At 37.5% G+C, this 20,767-nt stretch overlaps 3 protein-coding genes across 6 annotated transcripts; 2 read left to right on the forward strand and 1 right to left on the reverse strand.

Annotated features, from left to right (window-relative positions):
• The first annotated feature begins 754 nt into the window (after positions 1–754).
• On the forward strand, positions 755–6,297 carry LOC110822644 (uncharacterized). Of its 4 annotated transcripts, none has more exons than XM_022052804.2 (14): positions 756–1,063; positions 1,158–1,310; positions 1,477–1,575; positions 2,385–2,520; positions 2,779–2,861; positions 3,208–3,302; positions 3,416–3,545; positions 3,615–3,719; positions 4,587–4,693; positions 4,789–4,840; positions 5,303–5,392; positions 5,599–5,683; positions 5,764–5,828; positions 5,911–6,297. In XM_022052804.2, exons 1-14 carry the CDS (start codon positions 971–973, stop codon positions 5,992–5,994), a joined length of 1,377 nt encoding a protein of 458 aa, XP_021908496.1. In that variant the 5' UTR covers positions 756–970; the 3' UTR covers positions 5,995–6,297. The 4 variants fall into 4 exon arrangements, with proteins under 4 accessions (XP_021908497.1, XP_021908496.1, XP_021908495.1 ...); XM_022052803.2 differs by having other exon boundaries at positions 758–1,063; positions 2,385–2,486; positions 2,718–2,861; XM_022052805.2 differs by lacking the exon at positions 5,911–6,297 and having other exon boundaries at positions 755–1,063; positions 2,385–2,486; positions 2,718–2,861; positions 5,310–5,392; positions 5,764–5,818.
• On the reverse strand, positions 5,460–8,814 carry LOC110822643 (Protein kinase superfamily protein). Its single transcript, XM_022052802.2, has 2 exons — positions 6,588–8,814; positions 5,460–6,101 (listed from the first exon to the last, which is right to left on the reverse strand). Exon 1 carries the CDS (start codon positions 8,606–8,608, stop codon positions 6,704–6,706), a length of 1,905 nt encoding a protein of 634 aa, XP_021908494.1. The 5' UTR covers positions 8,609–8,814; the 3' UTR covers positions 5,460–6,101; positions 6,588–6,703.
• Positions 8,815–15,048: 6,234 nt separating this feature from the next.
• On the forward strand, positions 15,049–19,364 carry LOC110822757 (uncharacterized). Its single transcript, XM_022052948.2, has 4 exons — positions 15,049–15,874; positions 17,140–17,742; positions 17,837–18,128; positions 18,893–19,364. The coding sequence occupies exons 1-4, from the start codon at positions 15,233–15,235 to the stop codon at positions 18,925–18,927; spliced, it is 1,572 nt and encodes a 523-aa protein (XP_021908640.1). The 5' UTR covers positions 15,049–15,232; the 3' UTR covers positions 18,928–19,364.
• Positions 19,365–20,767: the final 1,403 nt, after the last annotated feature.

A 20,767-nucleotide genomic window follows, 5' to 3' on the forward strand; every position in this document is an offset into this window, starting at 1 on the left:
AATTTACTTAAATTAAGAGTTCCATTAGTTGTTTTCATGATTTTTACCAACCTTTAGTTCTGTGTCGGTCGATGAGTAGTGTGACATTCTTACTAGATTAGTGTACCTCATTCTTTCATTAACCATTTCAGATCAAGAGAACCAAGATCCAAACTCTAATTCACAAAAGGGTTGCGAATATAATATTTAATTGTTTATTTTCCATTTATTTTTTTAAATTTTTCGTTATTTTTTTAGAAGGATCATTTCCATAATTTTATTAGGTATTCTAAATTATTGTGTATGAAATGTAAACTTTAATACTATTATTTTGTTTTCGCATTCAAATTTATAATTTATTTCATTTCTAATTTCTGACTACTATATTATGTTTTTATCTATTAACATAATTATTGGATATTCATAGCATTGTACTTTTTAAGTACAGCTAAATTTTGTAAAAAGTAAAAACTGTATAATTATAAATTCTCTTTTAATTTTTTTATAGAAAAGAATGTTATTTAAATTTATAAATTTTTGTAAAATAAATCTCATTAATTCTCAAAATAAAAACAGTACGTATATATATATATATATATATAAAAGCAGAGTGACAGTGCACCAAACGGGAGCAGGCCTTTGCTGCCACTTGCCCCTCTCTCACTCCTAAGTAAACACACTAAATCCAGTAATAGGCTTGAAGCTCGGAAACATTCAGATATTTTATTAATTAAATTAATAAATTTACAACCTAATCTCTTTATAAATACAAGACGGTTCAGCATTTGTCAACATATAGTTTTGGATTTATATCTTGTTTGATCCATTTTTATGTGGTGAGTATCCTTCATCTTCGCAAAAAGCTATGAAGACATGGATACCCATCTAGATTTTCCTGAATAAGACCCCAAAACTTTGTCGATACGTAGTAAAAAAGAAGACAGCTTCTTTTGTATGCATTGGAAGATTTTAGAGACCCTGAGATTGCGAAATGGAAAGAGGAGTGAAATTGGACAGGTGGGGGTATGAGGTATCTACCTCTTCTGATTCCTGTATCTCTTCGATCAATGACTACTATTATCAGGTTTTACTCTCTTTTATTCTGCCCCTCTTGATGCAAAATCTCAAGGGTTTTACTTTTCTGATTTTCTGGCCTTGTTTCGTTTTTATTGATGAAGGTACTTACTTATGGAAGGAATAGAAGCGTGATTCTCGAAGCTCCTCTTCATGATAAAGACTGTGTTTTGGCCAACATTCTGGCTGCTCATTTCCTTTGTTCCTCCGACCCTTGTAGAGCTCAGTTACATACTCAAGCCGCCAAATCTCATCACGTAAGTTTTTTTTTTTTTTTTATAATTTTCTGGGTCCTATTCTTTGTTTGTTGTTGTAATCCTTTTGAATATGGAGAGAGGTATGGGGCCTGTAGAGAGTTGTGCCTTCGTTAAATAACCTGCACTTTTTGATTTTGGTTTGGCTTTATTGAAATTCGTCGAGTAGGAGAAAGCAACCCCGTATGAGAAAGCTGTTTTTGATGCTGTCAATTATTTGATCTCTGAGGACAGAGACGATGATGTGGCTGTTGAGTTGCACTCGAAGGTAATCACGCTTTTTTAATGATTCTTCTTGTGAGAACTGCAAAGTGATTGTTATTGTCTGATGGGGGCTTCGGTGGAGCCTTCCTCTCATCTCTTCGCAATAAATCCTCCCAAAAGAGCGCTTTCAGTCTATTTTCCTCTTATGATGGTTCTGAGCCTACCACAAAATGGTTGATTGTTTCCTTTTTGTTCTCATGATTTTTCTATTATCTTTAAAAAGAGTATTCTTGGGCTAAGGTTTTGCACTTTATCTCTTAGTGATATTATGATGCCAATTGGTGTAGAATTTAGATTAATCATTATTTTACCTGTAGACAAAGATAGTGTTCCTATATTAAAGTTTTCCCTCTTTTGACTGTACCCGTTCTTGGCTATATCCCTTTAGTCCACCACTACCCAGCTAGTGAGTGATCCCAAGTAAATATAGAAGAGAGGTAACTGTGTTGCCAATGAATGAATATAACATATTACAGATGACCAGTTCATGGAATTATCCTCTTGTGCCTCTAAATAAAAATGGAAGGTAGGAGCTAATTTGCTTCCATATATAATGAAATGATTCTTGGGGTTTAAACTAGAGCATATTTATGAGAACAATTGAACATAGTAAATATAGACGTCATCGTATCAAGTGTTTATGGATAAATGGAAGGGCAAGTGTGTTCTAGAAATTCCTTCATAATATAGCTGGAAGTGGTATGAAGTTCAAAGCAGTTCTTAAGAAGCACATTTCATTGACTATGTCTTGTGACTAACTACTTGACATGGGGCCCAATCTTGATCTGAAATTTTAGGTTTAATTCTATGCAGCTATTGAGAGAGTTTCCTAAAGATTTGGGTTCTTTGAAGAGAGCCCAGGTGCTGTGCTTCTACATGGGTCGACCTGATTTTTCTCTAGCTCTTGTTCAGCAGGTTCATTTCTGTCCTTGTAATGAACTTAATCAAAGTGAGGAATGGTACTTTTTTAATTTGTCCTTTGTTACTTGGCCTTATTGTAACATTGAATAGAAACAAGTCTTACAGTCTAATGAAATCTTTTTTTTCCCCCTTGAAATGAAATATCAAATTTGACAGTATATGTTAATAACTCATTGTAACTTACCTGGGTTCCATTCAGTTGTATAATGGTTGTAAGTTTGATAGGTTCTCCCCAAAAATCAAGAAGAAAGTTACATTTACGGAATGCTTGCTTTTCCATTACTAGAGCTCGGCCGGATGGCTGATGCTGAGGAAGCTGCAAAAAAGGGGTTTCAGATCAACAAGCAAGACTACTGGGCACAGCATGCTGTGAGTTCTAATAAATTCAGTCCACTTAATACTTGTAATTATTAGATGCCAGTAGCTTCACTGTTTTTAGATATAACCTTGTGGCATCCTGTCGAAACCTTCAGCAATTCTGAGCTCATCTGACATTATCTTAAATGCATGGACAAATTATAAAGTAGCAAAACTGTGAAATGGTAGATCATGAATGCCTTAAATTTTCAATTATGTACCTGACAGGAGTATTGGCATATTTTTAGTTATTCTTCTTATTACTGTAATACCCTCCGGCCATGGTTCTTTTTCAATATCACCAGATTTTGTAATGCTTCTTTTCAATGGTTCTCATAGCAGTTGGGTTCTCATGCAGTTGTGTCATGCCCTTCAGTATGAGTGTCGTTTCAGGGAAGCAATAAATTTTATGGAAGAATGCTCGCCTTCCTGGAGTTCTTGTTCATCATTCATGTACGAATATCAATCCAACTAAGTATTCCCAGTGTAAATTTTAAATTCATAGAGCCCCATTCTTTTTTAATGAGCATTTTGCATTTTTACCGATGTATAGTTTCAACATTTAGGTACACACACAATTGGTGGCATGTTGCTCTTTGTTACATGGAAGGTCACTGCTACATAAGAAAAGTCCTCGAGGTTTATGATCATTGTATCTGGAAGGAGTTGGAAAGAAGTGATGCTGTGTGTGCAGAGGTATATTTTTGTCATCATCTCTCATGACCTGGGTTCCTTGTTACATGCCTTAACTTCATATGCATATAGGTGTACTTGAATGCTCTGGGTTTACTATTACGTGTGGATGTGCGCGGTGAACTTGGCATCTTTGAGGATCGCCTGAAGATCTTAGCAAGTAATCTGAAAAATCATGTAAGTAACACCTTATCACCTTTATTGTTATCTATATTTCAATATGATTAGACATTTTTAGAGTGAATAATCCATCTATGACTGAAATAATAGTTCCAAAGAAATCCTGATTAAAAAAAAAACAAAAAAGCTGCTCTGCAGGAATTAAACAAAAAGAAAACAAAAAAGAAGGTTAATAATAATAATGGACAGAGAGAATAGTTGAAATATTTAAATGATGGGCAGAAATTATGCCAATATGATGGGCAGGCAATGACAGAAAGAATAGTTGAAATATTCAAATGGCAAAGTAATGTAGATGTATTTTATCTATGTTCGCCATAAGTATATGCTTGGCCTTTCTTGGGGCATATTTAGATCAATGTGGGATTTTTTGTGACAATTTCATAGCAATAGACATGCTTCTTTAAGGACTATGATGCTGGAATGAGAGCATTATATATAAGTAATGCTATAATCACCACAAAAGAAACTTGCAATTAAAACTCAGGTTACAAAGAGTTTGATTGAGAATTATGATGTTGCTTTTTATCTCTGTCATTTCATGGTTTCCTGAGGTGACAAAATAGTAATTTACATTCAGTTGTGCAGAATCGCAGAAAATGTCTGTATGCTGTTTTATTACTCTGATTCTTTGGTATTAGAAAATTACCGGATTATGCCATGTGGTACTGATAAGTGCAAGACATCACTTCTTATACTAGTAATTGAACCAGAATATGTGAAAAAATCACATAATTGAAATGAAAACACTGTCAACCATGAATTTGTGTGGAACTGTGGATTAAATTCCCTGGTTCTTTACCAATAACATGATAAGATATGCATCTTCTAGACCTGATATTTACTAGTGTATTAAATATTCAGGAAAATTGGTACATAGAGTTGCATCTTGATGTGTTGATATTATGGGCATTAGCTAAAACAGGAGAGCTTTCAAAAGCAGGGGATTTGCTTGAGGGCTTGAAGTCTCGGTTAGAAGAATCTTCTTCTCTTTGCTTTAATATTTTCAAGTGTACTCTGTCGATTTCCTTTTTAACAGAAGTTTTGATCTTTTGATTTCATGTAGACATTGTAGAATGAGCGAGAAGAAGAAGCAAATAATGCAGAAAGGAATTCTGGTTTGTTCCACTCAGTCTCCTTTTTATCATGAATTTGCTTGTCGATTTCTTAAATTCCTTGTTGCTAGTTTCTAGTATAATTCTTTTAGGTATAGTTTCTATAACTTCAAAGGTATCATTGTCAGCTTTATTGAATTCTAGCACAGCAGGCCTGAGATCATGAATATAATCGGTTCCACTTTGAACACATGTTGCTGCAATGAGAATCACCTTGTGCCTTCTCAGTTAATTCAAAATCTATTCCTCTTCCATCCAACTAGCTGAAGTGCAATTTGCAGATAGTAAAGGAATAAGAATTGAATTGAACCCAATGGGTTGCGAGACACATTATTAAAGAGGAGTTAGTAAATAAAGATAATTCTATGTATGGCTAATGAAAATTCAAAACTGGAATTTTCTTGTCATTTGATTTTTCTTAAGAATGCTGGTTATCTTCTAAAGTTGTAAAGAGTCTCGTTTCAGCTTGCAGAGGCCCTGTATGAATATGGAAGGGGTGATGATAAACGGGCTTTGGAACTTCTCGGACCAGATTTTGACGCCATTGACTGTAAGGTATTTTTAATCATGATTCGTTTCTGTCATATTCTTTAACAAACAAGATAAATTCACTCAAAAAGAGTGCCAAAAGACGGGTACCTCTCATTACATGTGTACATGTTTAAAGTCATTTACAAAACAAAAGCTTTATGAAATGCTAAACATACTGGAACTTCCAAGTTGACTATATAAAATGGAATCTTGGTATTTCTCTGTTACAGATCATCGGAGCATCTGATGAACAGGTTGATGTGTTTAATGAAGTTTGGTACTGTATGATGCTGAACACTGAACGAGCTAGCGAAGGTATGATGTATATCCAGCTCAGGTTGCAATATCCTGATTAAGATGATTACTTTCTGACTAGCTCTCTGTTGAAATTGCAGCAATCAAAGTAATAGAGACGAGGATCAAGAAAAGGGAAGGACTCCCTTTCTTGTGGCGCCTCCTGGTATACCTCTAGTTTCCGAATACATAACAGTTTGTGCTAATAAAGAGAGCCTAATCGTATAGTCTTTGCGTCTTTGGATCAGGAGCGAGGTTATTTGATGACAGGCAGCCCGGAAGCGGCTCGTGCGGGTGAAAGGGCAAGGATACTAGAAGCAGCCTACTTCTAATAAATGCTGTGAAAGCACGTGCTGGGCGCCTAGGCAGGACAAGGTTTCAATAATGTAATGGCATTGCGTGAATCTGTGTGATCAAAGTAGATTGAATAATCGTTCACCTGGGGAAGAAAGAAGACAAAATATAAAAAAAAAAAAAACATGTATGCATGTGAAGTATGTAATCCATGTGAGAATAAAGATGGGAGGCTGCAAGTTGGTTTTCTTTCATTAGCTCTGTGCATGAAGTGAGTTTTTATACATTCATAGATGAGTTTTTTATCTACTGAGTAAATTTTAATTTATCTTTTTGAACTATTATAATTTTGTTATTTAAAATTGTCCACTTTAACAGAATTAAAATGTCGAAAATCATTTATGATTACATTTACGAAGCTCTTATTAACTGGGGTCATAGGAACATCAAAATTCTCAGAAGGCTGTCTTTTCTCCTCCATTTTTTTATATCCAAAAATGAAAATCAACTGTACCATTAAAAACAAAAAAAAAAACAAAAACTGGAATCACCCAGAAGAGATCCAGGTAAGAACTTTAAAAGTAAAAAGTAAAAAAAATAAAATTACAGCTCCAACTATCTACCTACCTACCATTAACATTCTCTTTCCTCATTGGCTAATTCTGCAAACCGCACCCAGTTCAGCGGCTGACACCGGTCATTCATCAGTCAAACCCCACATAAGCACGTGGGCCAACACCCCAATTCTCACACGTCACCCACGCTTGCTTTCCCGTTTGACCCGCAACCCGCACGTGTGCCATCACGTATCCGCCGCAGCTCCTCAACCACCTCCCTCGCGTCCGGCCTGTCGTCCTTGTCAGCCGCCACGCATCTAAATGCCAGCTCTGCCACCGCGTTAACGCCTTCCATTGCCTCCGGATCAGCCGCCAAGACGGGATCCACCACCTGCCGGAGCATACCCATCTGGATCTTCGACACGGCCAGATCCGCCAGCGCCATTTCTCCCTTCTCTCTGCTCTGATCCACCGCTTTCTGCCCCGTTATAAGCTCCAGCAACACCACCCCGAAGCTGTACACGTCGCTCTTCTCCGTTAATCGGAACGACCGGTGGTATTCCGGATCTAAGTACCCAGGTGTGCCCTGAGGCCCTGTCCACACGAACCCAGTCGAGGACGACGACGTTTCTGGGACGACTAAAAGCCTGGACAGCCCGAAATCTCCCACTTTGATCCTCATGTCTTTCTCCACGAAAATGTTAGACGATGTAATGTCTCTGTGAACTATTGCCTGTACCACAAAGAAGTGCAGGTATTCTATGGCGAGAGCTGTTTGCAAGGCGATATCGAGCCTCACCGGCCATGTTAAGCACCCTTTTCTGTAAATGCTTTTAGGTCCATGGAGATGGTCTGCTAGAGTACCGTTTGGGACATACTCGTAGACAAGGAGGAGCCCTCTTGGGTCGCTGCAATACCCATGAAGCTTCACGAGATTTGGGTGATCAATGGAGGACAATATCAAGATCTCATTACAGAAAGATTTGGTGGAAAACGCCATGCCTGCTGCTGCTGCGTGGTGATGATGCCTGTGCAGGTACTTAACAGCCACGGTACGACCATCGTTCAGATGACCTAGATACACGGACCCGAACCCGCCGTCTCCGATCTTCCGTTTGGGATCGAACTTGTAGGTTGCTGTCTCCAGCTCTTCGTAAGTGAAGACTGGAGGGAGGAGACTAGCAGAGCGGATACGATGTAGGAACCGAGTGGCTGGGTCTTCTTCACTGGCCGATGATTTTAGCCTTTTAGACCGGAAAATAGCAAGCGCAATGGAACCAGCAAGCAGTAAACATGTCACCGCGGAAATAGAACACAAAATTGCCAAGCGATTGGAACTTCGTGTGCTAATCCAGTTTGGTGAAATGCTAGATTGAGATAGGAAGCAGATGAAATGCTTGCTGGGGTCAGATGAATTGAAGCCGCAGACTCCGTTTTTAGCTTGACAAGTCTTGCAGCTGGAGAAGTAAGGGTCTTGAAACTCCTCCCATTCAACTTCAATCCCCCATTTGGAGAAGAAATTTTCCAGAAAACCCAATATATCATCTTGGCAACCTTGTTCGGACAGAGGGCGTCGCATAGATCCACAGCCGTGAAGGAGCTGAGCTGGGTTCTTGATGAGCTTGCAATCCCAGGGACAGTGGCTGCAATTAGGCAGATTAGGAGGCGAACAGGAACGAAGAACGGAGAAACGAGAGCAAGAAGCATCGGAGACTCGAAATGGAGTTCCAGAGAAGTTGATAGAGTGATTGGAAAGGGAAAGAAAGTGAAGAGAGGAGCAGTCGGTCACTCCGGTTGCAGCTAGGGGGGAAAGAGTGAGAGAGGAAGAGTAGGGCTGATATTTAATAATAGCAAAAGAGAGATAGTTAATGGTGATAATGGAGTGAGGAAACCCGCATTTGATCTGAAAAGAAGGGTGACCACAGCCAGGAGAGAGGGAGAAAGGGAAAGAAGGAGAAGAAGTGAAGGGTGGACAAGGGGATTTGGAAATATCTGTCGTGAGAGAAGAACATCTGTTAGCGGCTGGAGTGAGTAGGAAAAGCGAGGAGAGTAGGAAGAGAGTGAGAATAGAGGAGTAAGGTGGTGGTTCAGGCATGGATGAGAACGATAAGCAGAGAACCCAAATGAAATTCTCATCAAACGGAGGAAAATACAAATAGATGAGAGAAGAAATCCAAATCTCAATCAGGTTCTTGGAGTTGCAGAAAGTGAGAGGGAAGGGGGCCACGTACTCACGTGAAATTTCTGGGAGGTGAAGACAAAAGACTCAAAAAAAGAGTGAGCCGCTGGGCGCTGTAAAAAGACTGGGCAGTCAGCCTGATATTTTGCTTTTCATTGTTTTCTCAATAAAAGTAAAGAAATAAGTAATTGGCGTTTCGTCTACCTCGGGGACTGCAAAACGGTGAGTTTGTACAGGTCAGGGGAGACTTCTCGCTTAAAAAAATATGGCGCCACAAATATCCAAAAAATAATAAATAAATAAATAAAATTAATTTGCTCGTGTTGGTACTTAATTTAAATAAAATATTAAAAAGAAAACTATGCCTAAATTAAATAATCTGGTTTTCTATTAATAATATGCTATTTTAGTTATTAAAATTTTATATTTTATTTAAAAATTATAAATTTGTATAAATTATTATTTTGTATATATATATATTATAATTTAATCATAATTAAATAATAATATTTGGTTAAATTAAATTATTAATTTAATTTATTAATATATTACTAAAACTGTGATAATTAAATTCGTAAAATATTTCATAATAATTAAAATTTTTTAATTTTAATAATCACAACAAGTATACAGTTAAAAAAATAGTAAAAATAATATTAAATATATTTTATTTTAAAATTATAACTTATAATTTTTATTAATGATGTAAAATATATTTATTTATAAGTGTATTATAGTCTCACTATAAATTATTTACAATATTTAATTCAACAAAGCAGTATTTAATTTATTAATTCATTGATAAAATTAAGATAAGTAAATTAAATTTTGTTTCGGCAAACTGTACAGACTCCGGCTAAAAAATATATTTCATTATGTTTGGATTCTTTTTATTTGAGTAATCATAATATCTTAATAATACACATGGTTTTTTAATAGTAAAATACTATATATGTATTTTGACTTTATAATAGTAACATATTAAATATAATATCATAAATTTGACTCTCTTCATATTTAACATCTCTAATTTTTTTTTTTTTTTGTTTAAAGTATATCCTTGATATCCTTATGATTTATTTAGTTTGCTGAATAAATTTAAATAAAATCGAAACGGAATACAGTAGCTATTACACTTAAAAGTATTTATTAAGGAAATTGTCAGGATGATGATTCTTAATTATCACATATATTATGATTTTTCTCATTTCCTTAGGAAAAAAAAAGTTCAAATTGATTAAGTTCAAATTCGATTTGAGTGGGATTAGGGTTTATGAAGTGAAAAAGATTAAAAATTAGAGCAAGAAAAATATGAAGGTCGAGATTCCAGTGTGGTAATAAAAGAGAGTGTATGTAACACCCAACATTTTATTTATTTATTTTTTATTTTTTAATATAAATATAATTATTATTTAATTGAATTGAATTTATTTTAATTTAATTTAATGAAAATAATACTAAAAATATAAAAAAAAATAATTAAAGATTTAATTGAAAATAATTTTTTTAAAAAAGGTAAAATTGATATTCTGAGGGTATTTTTGAAAGAAAAATCAGAAACCGGAGGTCAAAATGCAATTTAAAAAAGTTACGCCACGTTAGCTGCCCGGTTAGCAGCCTCGACCAACCAGGATGCTAACGCGGGAGGCCACGCAGGGGGGCCATAGGGGCGATCCACGTGTGCGCAATCAAATGGATAAGATCCTTTACTGCATGCACGGACGACCCAAATCGAAAATACGCACGGACGGCCCATATTGCATCGCGATGGACGGCCCAAATCCACTCCCTATTTAATTGCGATCAGACAGTTCAGATTAAAAACGATGGACGACCCAGATAAAAAATGGATGGGTATAAATAACCCCATCCACACCCAAACACTAACCCTAGCCGCCAGAGCCCATCGCCGGAGAAGACAGCCCAGCCGCCGGGGAGCCGACCATGCCACCCACCGCCGCACCGGAGCAATTTTCGACCGCCAAACGAGATAAAAATTTTTCTTCTTGCATAAAATTTAATTTTAAATCCACTTATGGCCAAATCGGAGTGAAAGAACCGGCCAATTGGCCGAAAAACGTGGCCGAAGCTCGGGGGCGCTGCCGTAGAGTGTTTCGAAAAATGCCTCTGATGAGACCCTTCCTGATTCCTGTTCGATGTACCACCATTGTGATCATCGTTTCCTTCTCTACAAGTTGAACGAAGCAAAATACCCAATCGCAACGTGAGCCGGAGGAGCCGCCACACCGGAGAGCCCCACCGCTGGTGAGTTTCGGTTTTCTACATTTTTTTGGCCCATCGAGGGCCCTAAGTACGTTTTCTCGCAGGAACCGATACAAGTTTGGCTGAATTCGGCTGAAAATAGCCAACTCGAGGCGGGTCACTGCCGCGGGCAGTGACGCCGTCGCCAGAGCACGACGAAACCGCCGTGCCGGAATTCTGAAATTGGCTGAGTAGGCCCTGGGTCTGATTTTTGGGTTATTTGAGACATGTGTAGGTATGATATCTAGTTTTAGAGTTTTAAATGCATGTATTACTGTATTACTTGACCACTGTGTGATTTTGAAACTTAAGATATGTTTGTATTACTGGGTGCATGTTCATTATTTATGTGATTATATTTAATTTGGTAACGGAGATTAAGGAGAAATAAGAAAGGGATGCGATCTAATAAACAGATAAGGTGACAGCCTCGCTAGATATCCTGAGAGATGGTGGACAAACCGGGTTCATAGGGAACCCTACCGTGAACGTTGTCTCATACTGGACGTGGTATAAAGACTTGGTCATTTGGCGCTGATATCGGACGGGGTATGGGGACAGCTCGCTTCACCCTCATATCGGACGGGGTATTAAGGTTTAATATCTTGGCGCCCATACCGGATGCGGGGGGAGCCACGTAGGCGTTCCACGTACGTGCGATCGAACGGTTGAAATCCGTTCTCGCGGGCACGGACGACCCAAATCAAAAACGCGCATGGATAGCCCAGATTGCATCGTGCACGGATGGCCCAGATTGAATCGCGCACGGACGACCCAAATTGAATCGCGATGAATGACCCAGATTCACTCCCTATTTAATCGCGATCAGACGGTTCAGATTAAAAGTGATGGACGGTCCAGATCAAAAGCGGATGGGTATAAATTACCCCATCTATACCCAAACCCTAACCCTAGCCGCCAGAGCCCCTCGCCGGATAAGATAGCCCAGCTGCCGGAGCCCCTCGACGAAGAAGACAGCCTAGCCGTCCGGGAGCCGACCGCCGCTACCTGCCCCCGCATCGGAGCAATTTTCGACTGCCAAATGAGGTAAAAAAATTTTCCTTGCACGAAATTAAATTTTAAACTCACCCATGATCAAATCAGAGTGAAAAAATCGGCTAATTGGTTGAAAAACGCCGCCGAAGCTCGGCGGTGCCGCCGCAGGTTGTTTCAGAAAATACCTCCGATGAGGCCCTTCCTGATTCCCGTTCGATGTAATTTTTCTACCGTTGTGATCATCGTTTCCTTTTCTACAGGTTTACCGAAGCAAAACACCCAATTGCAACTTGAGTCGGAGGAGCCGCCGCACTAGAGAGCCCCACTGCCGGTGAGTTTTGGTTTTCTACTTGTTTCTGACCCACCGAGGGCCCTAAGTGTGTTTTCTCGCAGGAACCGATGCAAGTTTGACTGAATTCGGTCGAAAACGGCCGAAAACAGCCAACCCGAGTTGGCCCTGGGTCTGAGTTTTGGGTTATTTGGGACATGTGTAGGTACTGTAAGTGCGTTTCAGTTCCCGAAGGAAAATTCAAGGAACCTAGGGACCGTCCGTAGGCGCAGTAACTATCTAGTTTTTGGTGTTGAATCAAGTAAGGACCCCTCACCCTATTTACTATCATAGATGTGAAGTTTAAATAAATAATAATACGGTCTTTTGTACAAGTTAGATAATATATGCATAATTAATTACGGATTGCTAATGGAGCCCGAAATCTGATATTGTCATCTGTTGATTTATTTTACAGTTTAAAGATATGATGATATCTGGTTTTAGAGTTTTAAATGCATGTATTACTGTATTACTTGACCACTGTGTGATTTTGGAATTTAAGATATGATTGTATTACCGGGTGTATGTTCATTGTTTATGTGATTGTATTTAATTTGGTAACGGAGATTAAGGAAAAACAGGAAAGGGATGTGATCTAATAAACATATAAGATGACAACCTTACTAGATATCCTGAGAGATAGTGGACGGACCGGGTTCATAGGGAACCTTACCGTGAACGTTGTCTCATACCAGATGGAGTATGGAGACTTGGTCATTGGGCACTCATACCGGACAGGGTATGGGGACGGCCCTGCAATTAAGATTGTTAAGGAAAATGGTTCACGTATAGCGGAAACACCCATATGGATCCCTATGGTTACTAGTAGGCTGGTGAAACGAGAAATAATGATGATTAGTTATTGTTAATGAATATGAATTTATGATATGTTCTATGTTACTGATTATGCATGAAGTTATGATCTGTATGATATTATTGTCTTTATATGTTATTTTCACAGATTCCCCAATGGTAAGTAAAAGGAAAAATGATTTTATTTTTAATGGATGTATTAGTTTAAAATTTGTACTCTATTGGTTATTTTTGGTTTTCTACAAATCTTTACTTCTGTGCCGGCTATATAGTGTAATGTCCTTACTGGGTTAGTGTAGCTCACCCCTTATTTAACAATTTTAGATCAGGAGGATCCGGTTCCCGAGCCCGATCCGCAAGAAGGCTACGAGGAGATGTTAGATAGTTTATAATTTTTTTTTTATTTTTTCCATTTCTCGTAGTTCTTTCAAAGAATTTGTTCTGTGATGTTTGTTAGTACTTTTGAGTTATTGTGTAAGTAATGTTAACCTTAATTTTTATTTCTTTTCCGCATTCAAATTATTATATGTATTTTATTTTAAATTTTTCGGAGGCGTTACAGCGTACAAATGGTCTTTATAAACTAATGATAACGTGAAATAAAGAAATTTTTTTATAATTGAATGGATCATGCATTTGGGCTTTCTATGTGGATTGATTTGATTTCTTTTGGGCATGCAATAGATTTTATAGACCAATATGATTCTCTCTATCTCGATTCTTCTATCATTTTATTTTTATTTTAAAAAGAATATAAATATATTTTATAGTAAAGTGATTCATATGTATTAACTACATTACAACATTATAATAAACATATAATTAAGTGGAACCAAGGAATTTAAAAAAGATAAAAAGAAGTATGAATTATGATTGAGAAATTTTAACAACCACTGTGGAGACGATTACGATCCCTACACTGATCTTTGATCAAATGGAAGTATTATTGAAGATGTCAAAGGAGTGACAATATGTTTGGAAAGCTTAGTCTTTTAATTCTGCCCTCTGGGTGCTCTAACGGTGTCGAAACATATAAAATGTTTATGTTTGGTCCTCACTCAAAATATCATAATTCTAAAAATTAGCAGGGCTTAATCTTATGGGGGGCAAATGATTTAGAAAATTTAGAATATAGTTTTGATTTTATAATTTCATAATAACTTTTTAACTCATAGTAAATATGATAAAAACCAAGTTTAACCCCCCATAACTGAGGCTTTCACCCAAATTCTCTGCTTCTCTTTCGGGCGGAGGTGTCTGTGTGAGATGACGAAGAAGATCGGGTCACTTCACAAATATTAACCTTTTTATTTTTATTGTCAAAATTCTACAACATCATTAAAAAAAGTTTCTTATGTAGCTACGAGGCAAGTTTATTGCCGTTAAAGAGGCAAATGGATAGCATGAGGATCTGATTTAAAAATCTCAAGGAGATATCAATACACAAAGAAATGAAATCTACTTATCCGATTCTTAAGTACATATCCCTAATTTAATCAACCTCCAAATTTCAAGTTTTCCTTTTGGCATCTTATCCCCCACCATCATCCTTGCCGTCACATATTCCGAGCTCCAAAAACCTCAACGTCTTCCTCGCCTTCATCTGTAATCTGTGATATGTCATTCCCTTCTCTCCCCTATCATCCGAGCACGACGTCGTTTCAAGTTCGGAATGTCGTTGACCTGACCGGATATATGTATGCATTATAAAACGACGTATAGCAGGGTCCAGTTTGAAAATTGCCGCAGTTTTAACATTTAGGAAGGTGAAGACCCGCAAAAGCCCACGCGAATCACGAGACGTCCACGTGCCCCTCCCCTCACTCCTAAGTCCTGTACTATTGTTTCGTGCCGACACGCTCCCTAAGCGCGTGGAGCAGCAACATCTGCGTGATACGTGTTATATAAATGGAGATGGATGGAGCCACGAAACTTCATTATCAAAATCCGATGCGACTGCGTTTTTCCTTGTTGCTTTCTCCGTTTCATATTTGATAATCTTCGGAGGTAAGAAAACTGAATAAAATCCCGACAAAAATTACAAAACAAATCAAACTTTTCTCTCGATTAAACAAATAAATCCTATTAATTAATTAACTCCCACATCAAATCTCCCTCTGTTTCTTCTGTCATCGGCTATGGAGTTCTTCACCAACGCCAAAGCTGTCAAACTTAAAAGCCACCTCGACAAGTATCTCATCGCCGACGATGACCAACAAGCCGTCCGTCAAAGCCGAGACGGTTCGTCGCGTAAAGCGACATGGACAGTCGAGTTGGTGGAGACGAAGACCCATCTCGTCCGCCTCAAGAGCTGCCATGGCAAGTACCTTACAGCCTCCGACGCGCCTTTTCTTTTGGGCGTGACGGGTCAAAAGGCCATGCAAACGACGCCGGACAAGCTATCTGACTGGCAAATCCAGTGGGAGCCTATAAGAGACGGGTTCCAAGTTAAGCTCAAGTCATGGTGCGGCAAGTTTCTGCGCGCCAACGGAGGGATGCGACCGTGGAGAAACTCCGTCACCCACGATCATCCTCATACCGGGTCGACCAAGAACTGGGTGCTTTGGGATGTGGAAGCCGTGGAAGTGCCCGAAACTGGGTCGTTAATGGAATATTTATCTGCGATATCGAGCTTCTCATCGGTGGCGGATGATGTTCTCGAGGCGGCGTCGGATGAGGTTGCGGATTCGGATACCGAGTCGCCAATGTCGGTTATGGCCTTGAAGAGTCCGAGGTTTTCCGTTGTTTCCACAAAATCACCCAAGTTGGGCCCAAAGCAGGTCCGTATTCAATTACCATCCCTAATTAATTTGGACAAAAAAATTATATTTCAAAAAATCTAAAGGTATTAATTGAAATATTAATGCATGGAATTATTTGATAATAATGAAATCATAATGATGGGAATGTTTTATTTATTCCTTGTGGAACTCTATTGCGTGTACCAGAAGCTCAATAACAAGAACACGTTTTATAATAAGATTTGTTAAAGATTAACAAGTTTTTAGGAATATTATTATAAAAATATATAAATTGCTTAATTTTCTAGTCTTAAAAAATATGTCAATAATTAGTTTTTTCAAACAAGGGGTAAAATGGATCTTGGCATTTGTGTTCCACCATAGACCTGCACCAACCCTGGTCAGCACTACTCCAAGAGCACTTTCACTTTTAATTTAACTAACCTTCCACCCAAATAATTTCCCTTTTATTTTTTATAATTCATTAATATATATATATATGTAATTACTTCTCATGGTTGAGTTAGCATGTGCATGTATGTCTCTTTCACAAAAAAAGTTGAAATTATATCCAATTTTTTACACCACGATACAACATAAATTCTCACATGCAAGTGTTGTCGTCTCATCAACCTCAAACTTCTGCATCCAGATCATAACTACATATAAATATTATAATTTTTATAATAAGGGCATGTATGAGCGGAGATGCCCACTTTCCCCAAGTGGGTTTTTTCAGTCAGTTACATATAATATAATATATAAGCCGTGTTAGGTGAGTGTATCAATGGCACGCACCATGCATGGAGGTGCAGTATTCACCCATCTGAATTCACTGCCTTTGTTGTTGCTCTTCCCTTGCACACAACACCATATGCATTCATCCAAAATTGTCCAGGCCACATCTTTTTTTTTTTCTAATTTTATTGTGTATATTTTTTTTGAAGTAACAATAAGATTTAGTGCGAGTCAACTCGGCTGAGGATAGTCAACAATGTTGACTTTTTCAACGCAGTAATTTCTCATTTAGGTAAAACTTTTTTCTCTTTTTACCTTGTCCGAAACTGCTTAGCAGCTTCCGTAACTAAAAAGGTTGTGTGTAAATTTTGACCTCGTGAGCGACAAGCCAATAGGAATAAAGAATTTAAGCCACGCAAATCCCGCGTCTGTGTCTACTCGCTTCCCCCAGATAAAGCCATTTCATATGTGACAAGTATATTATCAGTTTAGATTTCAGAAATTCCCTTCCAGATCGCCGTTTCGATTTATAGTCTTCTCAGTTTCTCTTGACTTTGATTGACCAGGCCAATTTTAGGAAAGGTCAGACGGGGATGGAGTTCTTTCACAACGCCAAAGCGGTGCGTTTGAAGAGTCACCACGACAAGTACCTGCTGGCTGAGGAGGACGAGGAATCCGTCAGTCAAGACCGCAATGGATCCGGCAAGAGCGCCCGATGGACTGTCGAGCCCGTTCCTGGGACTACCTCCATAATTCGTCTGAAGAGCTGCTACGGAAAGTACCTCACCGCCTCCAACCAGCCCTTTCTCTTGGGGATGACCGGCCGCAAGGTGCTCCAGACCCGGCCCGGCAGGCTTGACTCCTCCGTCGAGTGGGAGCCCATCAAGGATGGCTCTCTTGTTAAGCTCAAGACTCGGTATGGTCAGTTTCTGCGGGCTAATGGTGGCCTTCCGCCTTGGAGAAACTCCATTACGCATGATATTCCTCACAGGACCGCCACTCAGGATTGGATCCTCTGGCATGTTGACATCGTGGACATTCAAGTCCAGTCCCCTGTTGGCCACCAAGCACAGCAGCCCCCGCCGCTCCCGCACTCTGATTCTTTGGATTTCGAATCCAGCTCCCCCTCTTCCGTTTCGGTCAAATCTAGCAATTTCTCTAGGCAAGAGGTTTGTGATCTGCATCAATTTAGTTAAATCTCTTGTTGGGTTTCCTTCATTTTCCTCTAATAGCAATAGTAATTGTTGGTTTCTTTCATTGTAGTCGAGTGATTCTTATGTGGGTTCCCCTCCAAAATGTGATGGAAGGACTATATACTATCATATTGCTGATGATAACGGTGAGGTTGACGATGAGGTAGTAGAGGGTTACTCCTTCAGTTTCAAGGGAAATGGGGTTGAAGAATTGACTCGAAAACTGATTGAAGAGACGGGTCTTGAGGATATCATTGTGTGCACTCGCAGTCCATTGAATGCAAAGCTTTATCCCCTCCGGTTGCAGCTTCCCCCAAACAATGCCGATATGCATGTTGTCGTAGTGCCGCCATCCTCAAAATGTAAGCATATGAATATTAGTAGATACTGTCTTTATTCTGTGTTACTGTGTATTTAATTAGTCACACACTTGCTAGATTTTTGCTCTCTGTTTAATTCTTTTGGTAAAATATGCTGCTGGCTTTTCGGTGTGTTTATATTTAAGATTAGACTGTGTTGAATAAACTTGGTCATCTGGTTTTATATCTGCAAATATTTATAACCAAGCACCAGACATTTTGCATCTACTGGTTGAATGGTTCTTGCTTAATTTTTATTACTTATGCGACAGAGTTCTTAGGCTGCTAGTTGTTTAGCATACTGATTCAGAAGATAATAAAACTTATCTTATTTGTTTCCAGTAATTTAAACTCTCATTGGCGTGTTAAAAATCATGTTATGCACTGGAGAGCGTTGTTAAAAAAATTTTAGCTGCGTCTGGGTGTTTTATTTGAAGCTAGTGATTTTATTAATTACATGGTAGTATTGTTAAAAAGTCGATTTGCTTCTACCATCTCAGAGATTCTGAGATTGATATAGTCACGGGCATAATAAAAGAGTTTCATGGGTTTGTCTTGATTGTGTTGGATATCATTGAGAAACAGGAAGAATTTTTATCGAATATTAAGTTAAACTACTATCATTCTATGAACTAAGACACTTGGCTTCTCTCCATACCCATGATTATCTTGCTCTTTCTTTCCTTCCATTTCTTAGGTTTCAGACAGTATTGCTTCTATATACCGGCTTTCTTACAATTTCTTCTTTTTGTTTTTGGGTGTATCAGTAGCAAGAGATTTTGCAAAGCTAGGGATTTTGTGAAATGCGTCCAAGAGAAGGTTACCATTTTTTTGCATAGAGAGATTCACATCAACATATTCTGTACGTTCTGAAGCAGTCTTTGTCATATATGGTAATCAGAAAGCATAGTCAAGCAATGTCCATGTTCATGCACCACCAGAACAGAATATAATTTATCAAGAGAGAAAGGCCTCCAGTAGTGTGATTGTGGAGCAGAGAATCCTTGCTATAATGCTCTCGACACCCATGGAAGATGCTCAATTACTCTAGTGTTGTAACATTTTCTGGTTCTCTGTCCCGCATTGTGCTGTATGTATGGGTTGATAGGTAGCTAGGTGTTTCAGCTGCTTGGATCTTCCTTCTTATACATATCTCCACGCCCCGTGGAGTCAATTTTTTCCTGTAAATTTTTTCATATTCTCCTCATATTTCTTGCTTTCATATGCTATATTTCGGTACATTCTGTGTCTTAGCAACGCAAAATGGTCGCTCTTCCAACATAAATTAACGTTAGTATGTTTGGTGGATGAGATAGAAATCCTACTTGTTTCTATCAGTACATATTGATCCTAGTTTGTATAGAGGAAAGAATTGTTGAAGTTTCCATAAATGGTGATTGTAGATGGCTATAAAAGTTTCCAAATCTGAAAATGAAGTAAACCAGTTTTTGCAATTTTAGGTAATAAATTAAGATGCCAAGTTGCAAATGAAAAGGATATCTTTCATATTTGGAATGGTAGATAAGATGTATGTATCTGCATATGTATATGTACTTTCTTTTACTCTCCTTAATATGTACTTAGAATATGAATTAATTATTGACCCTGTGATGTTTATGGGGAAGCCATGCTACTCAATCTAAATTTTCTATAATTTTTTATTCAATTCATAATCAAGCTAAATCTACAGAATGGCATCCAAAATTTCACCTGCAAATCCACTCACATGGTTAGATTATTCAATGAGATTTTATGAGTGGAGAAGGTTATTCATCTCTGTACTGGTAATTGGTATGTTTGTCAACTTATATTTATGCTCTTTTTTTTTTTTTTTTCGTTTCCAATTTCTCTCCTGTTTAATAGCAGATAATGTTAATATGTAAAGAATTACATCAGAATAATTTATGTAGCAAAATTGTTTAACAGTTTATTTAAAAAATATTCTTATTTTATTATATTAATTCAGATAAATATATAATTAAACTGTCACGTCAGTTTGTACATAAATTTTTATGCACAAATACTCTATTATCTTCTGTACTAGTTCATTTTTTTTCTATTTAAGTTCATGTACTAATTTTTAATTTATTTTGACCTTATATTTTAAAATTTTTATTGATTCAATCATCTTTACTAACTATTATTTATAAATTATTAATTTCTAAAATATAATCAATAATATTTTAAAATTATAATATTCAAATGATAATGTATCAGATGACCTGTTGCCATAATCATATTCATAAATTCTGAGCGTTGACTTGAAATTATCTATGACTATGAATTTATAATCATCATTATTACAATGATTACTATTGACGTCACCACAAAAAGAACTAGAATTTCCTTACTTCAGAAAAAATATCAACCCTAATCATTGATCAAAGTATATAATATAAGTTATGAATAGCACATTGATCCCAAGAGTGGAGGAAAGGTAAAGAAGAAGATAAAATTTTGAAATTTTTAATCTGAGATGACTGATATGTTATGATTTTGACACTTCATCAGTAACGTGTATAGACGTTAACAACACTTGATGCTTATGAGTTAGTTTAATAAAAATTTGAAAACATAATTTTAAAATAGATTTAGTATTAATATAGAAATTTAGATAGAAAAACTAAATTCCTATGATAGAG

Source organism: Carica papaya, chromosome 8, assembly GCF_054855325.1.
Source record: "Carica papaya isolate Zhongbai chromosome 8, ASM5485532v1, whole genome shotgun sequence".
Taxonomy (NCBI): domain Eukaryota; kingdom Viridiplantae; phylum Streptophyta; class Magnoliopsida; order Brassicales; family Caricaceae; genus Carica; species Carica papaya.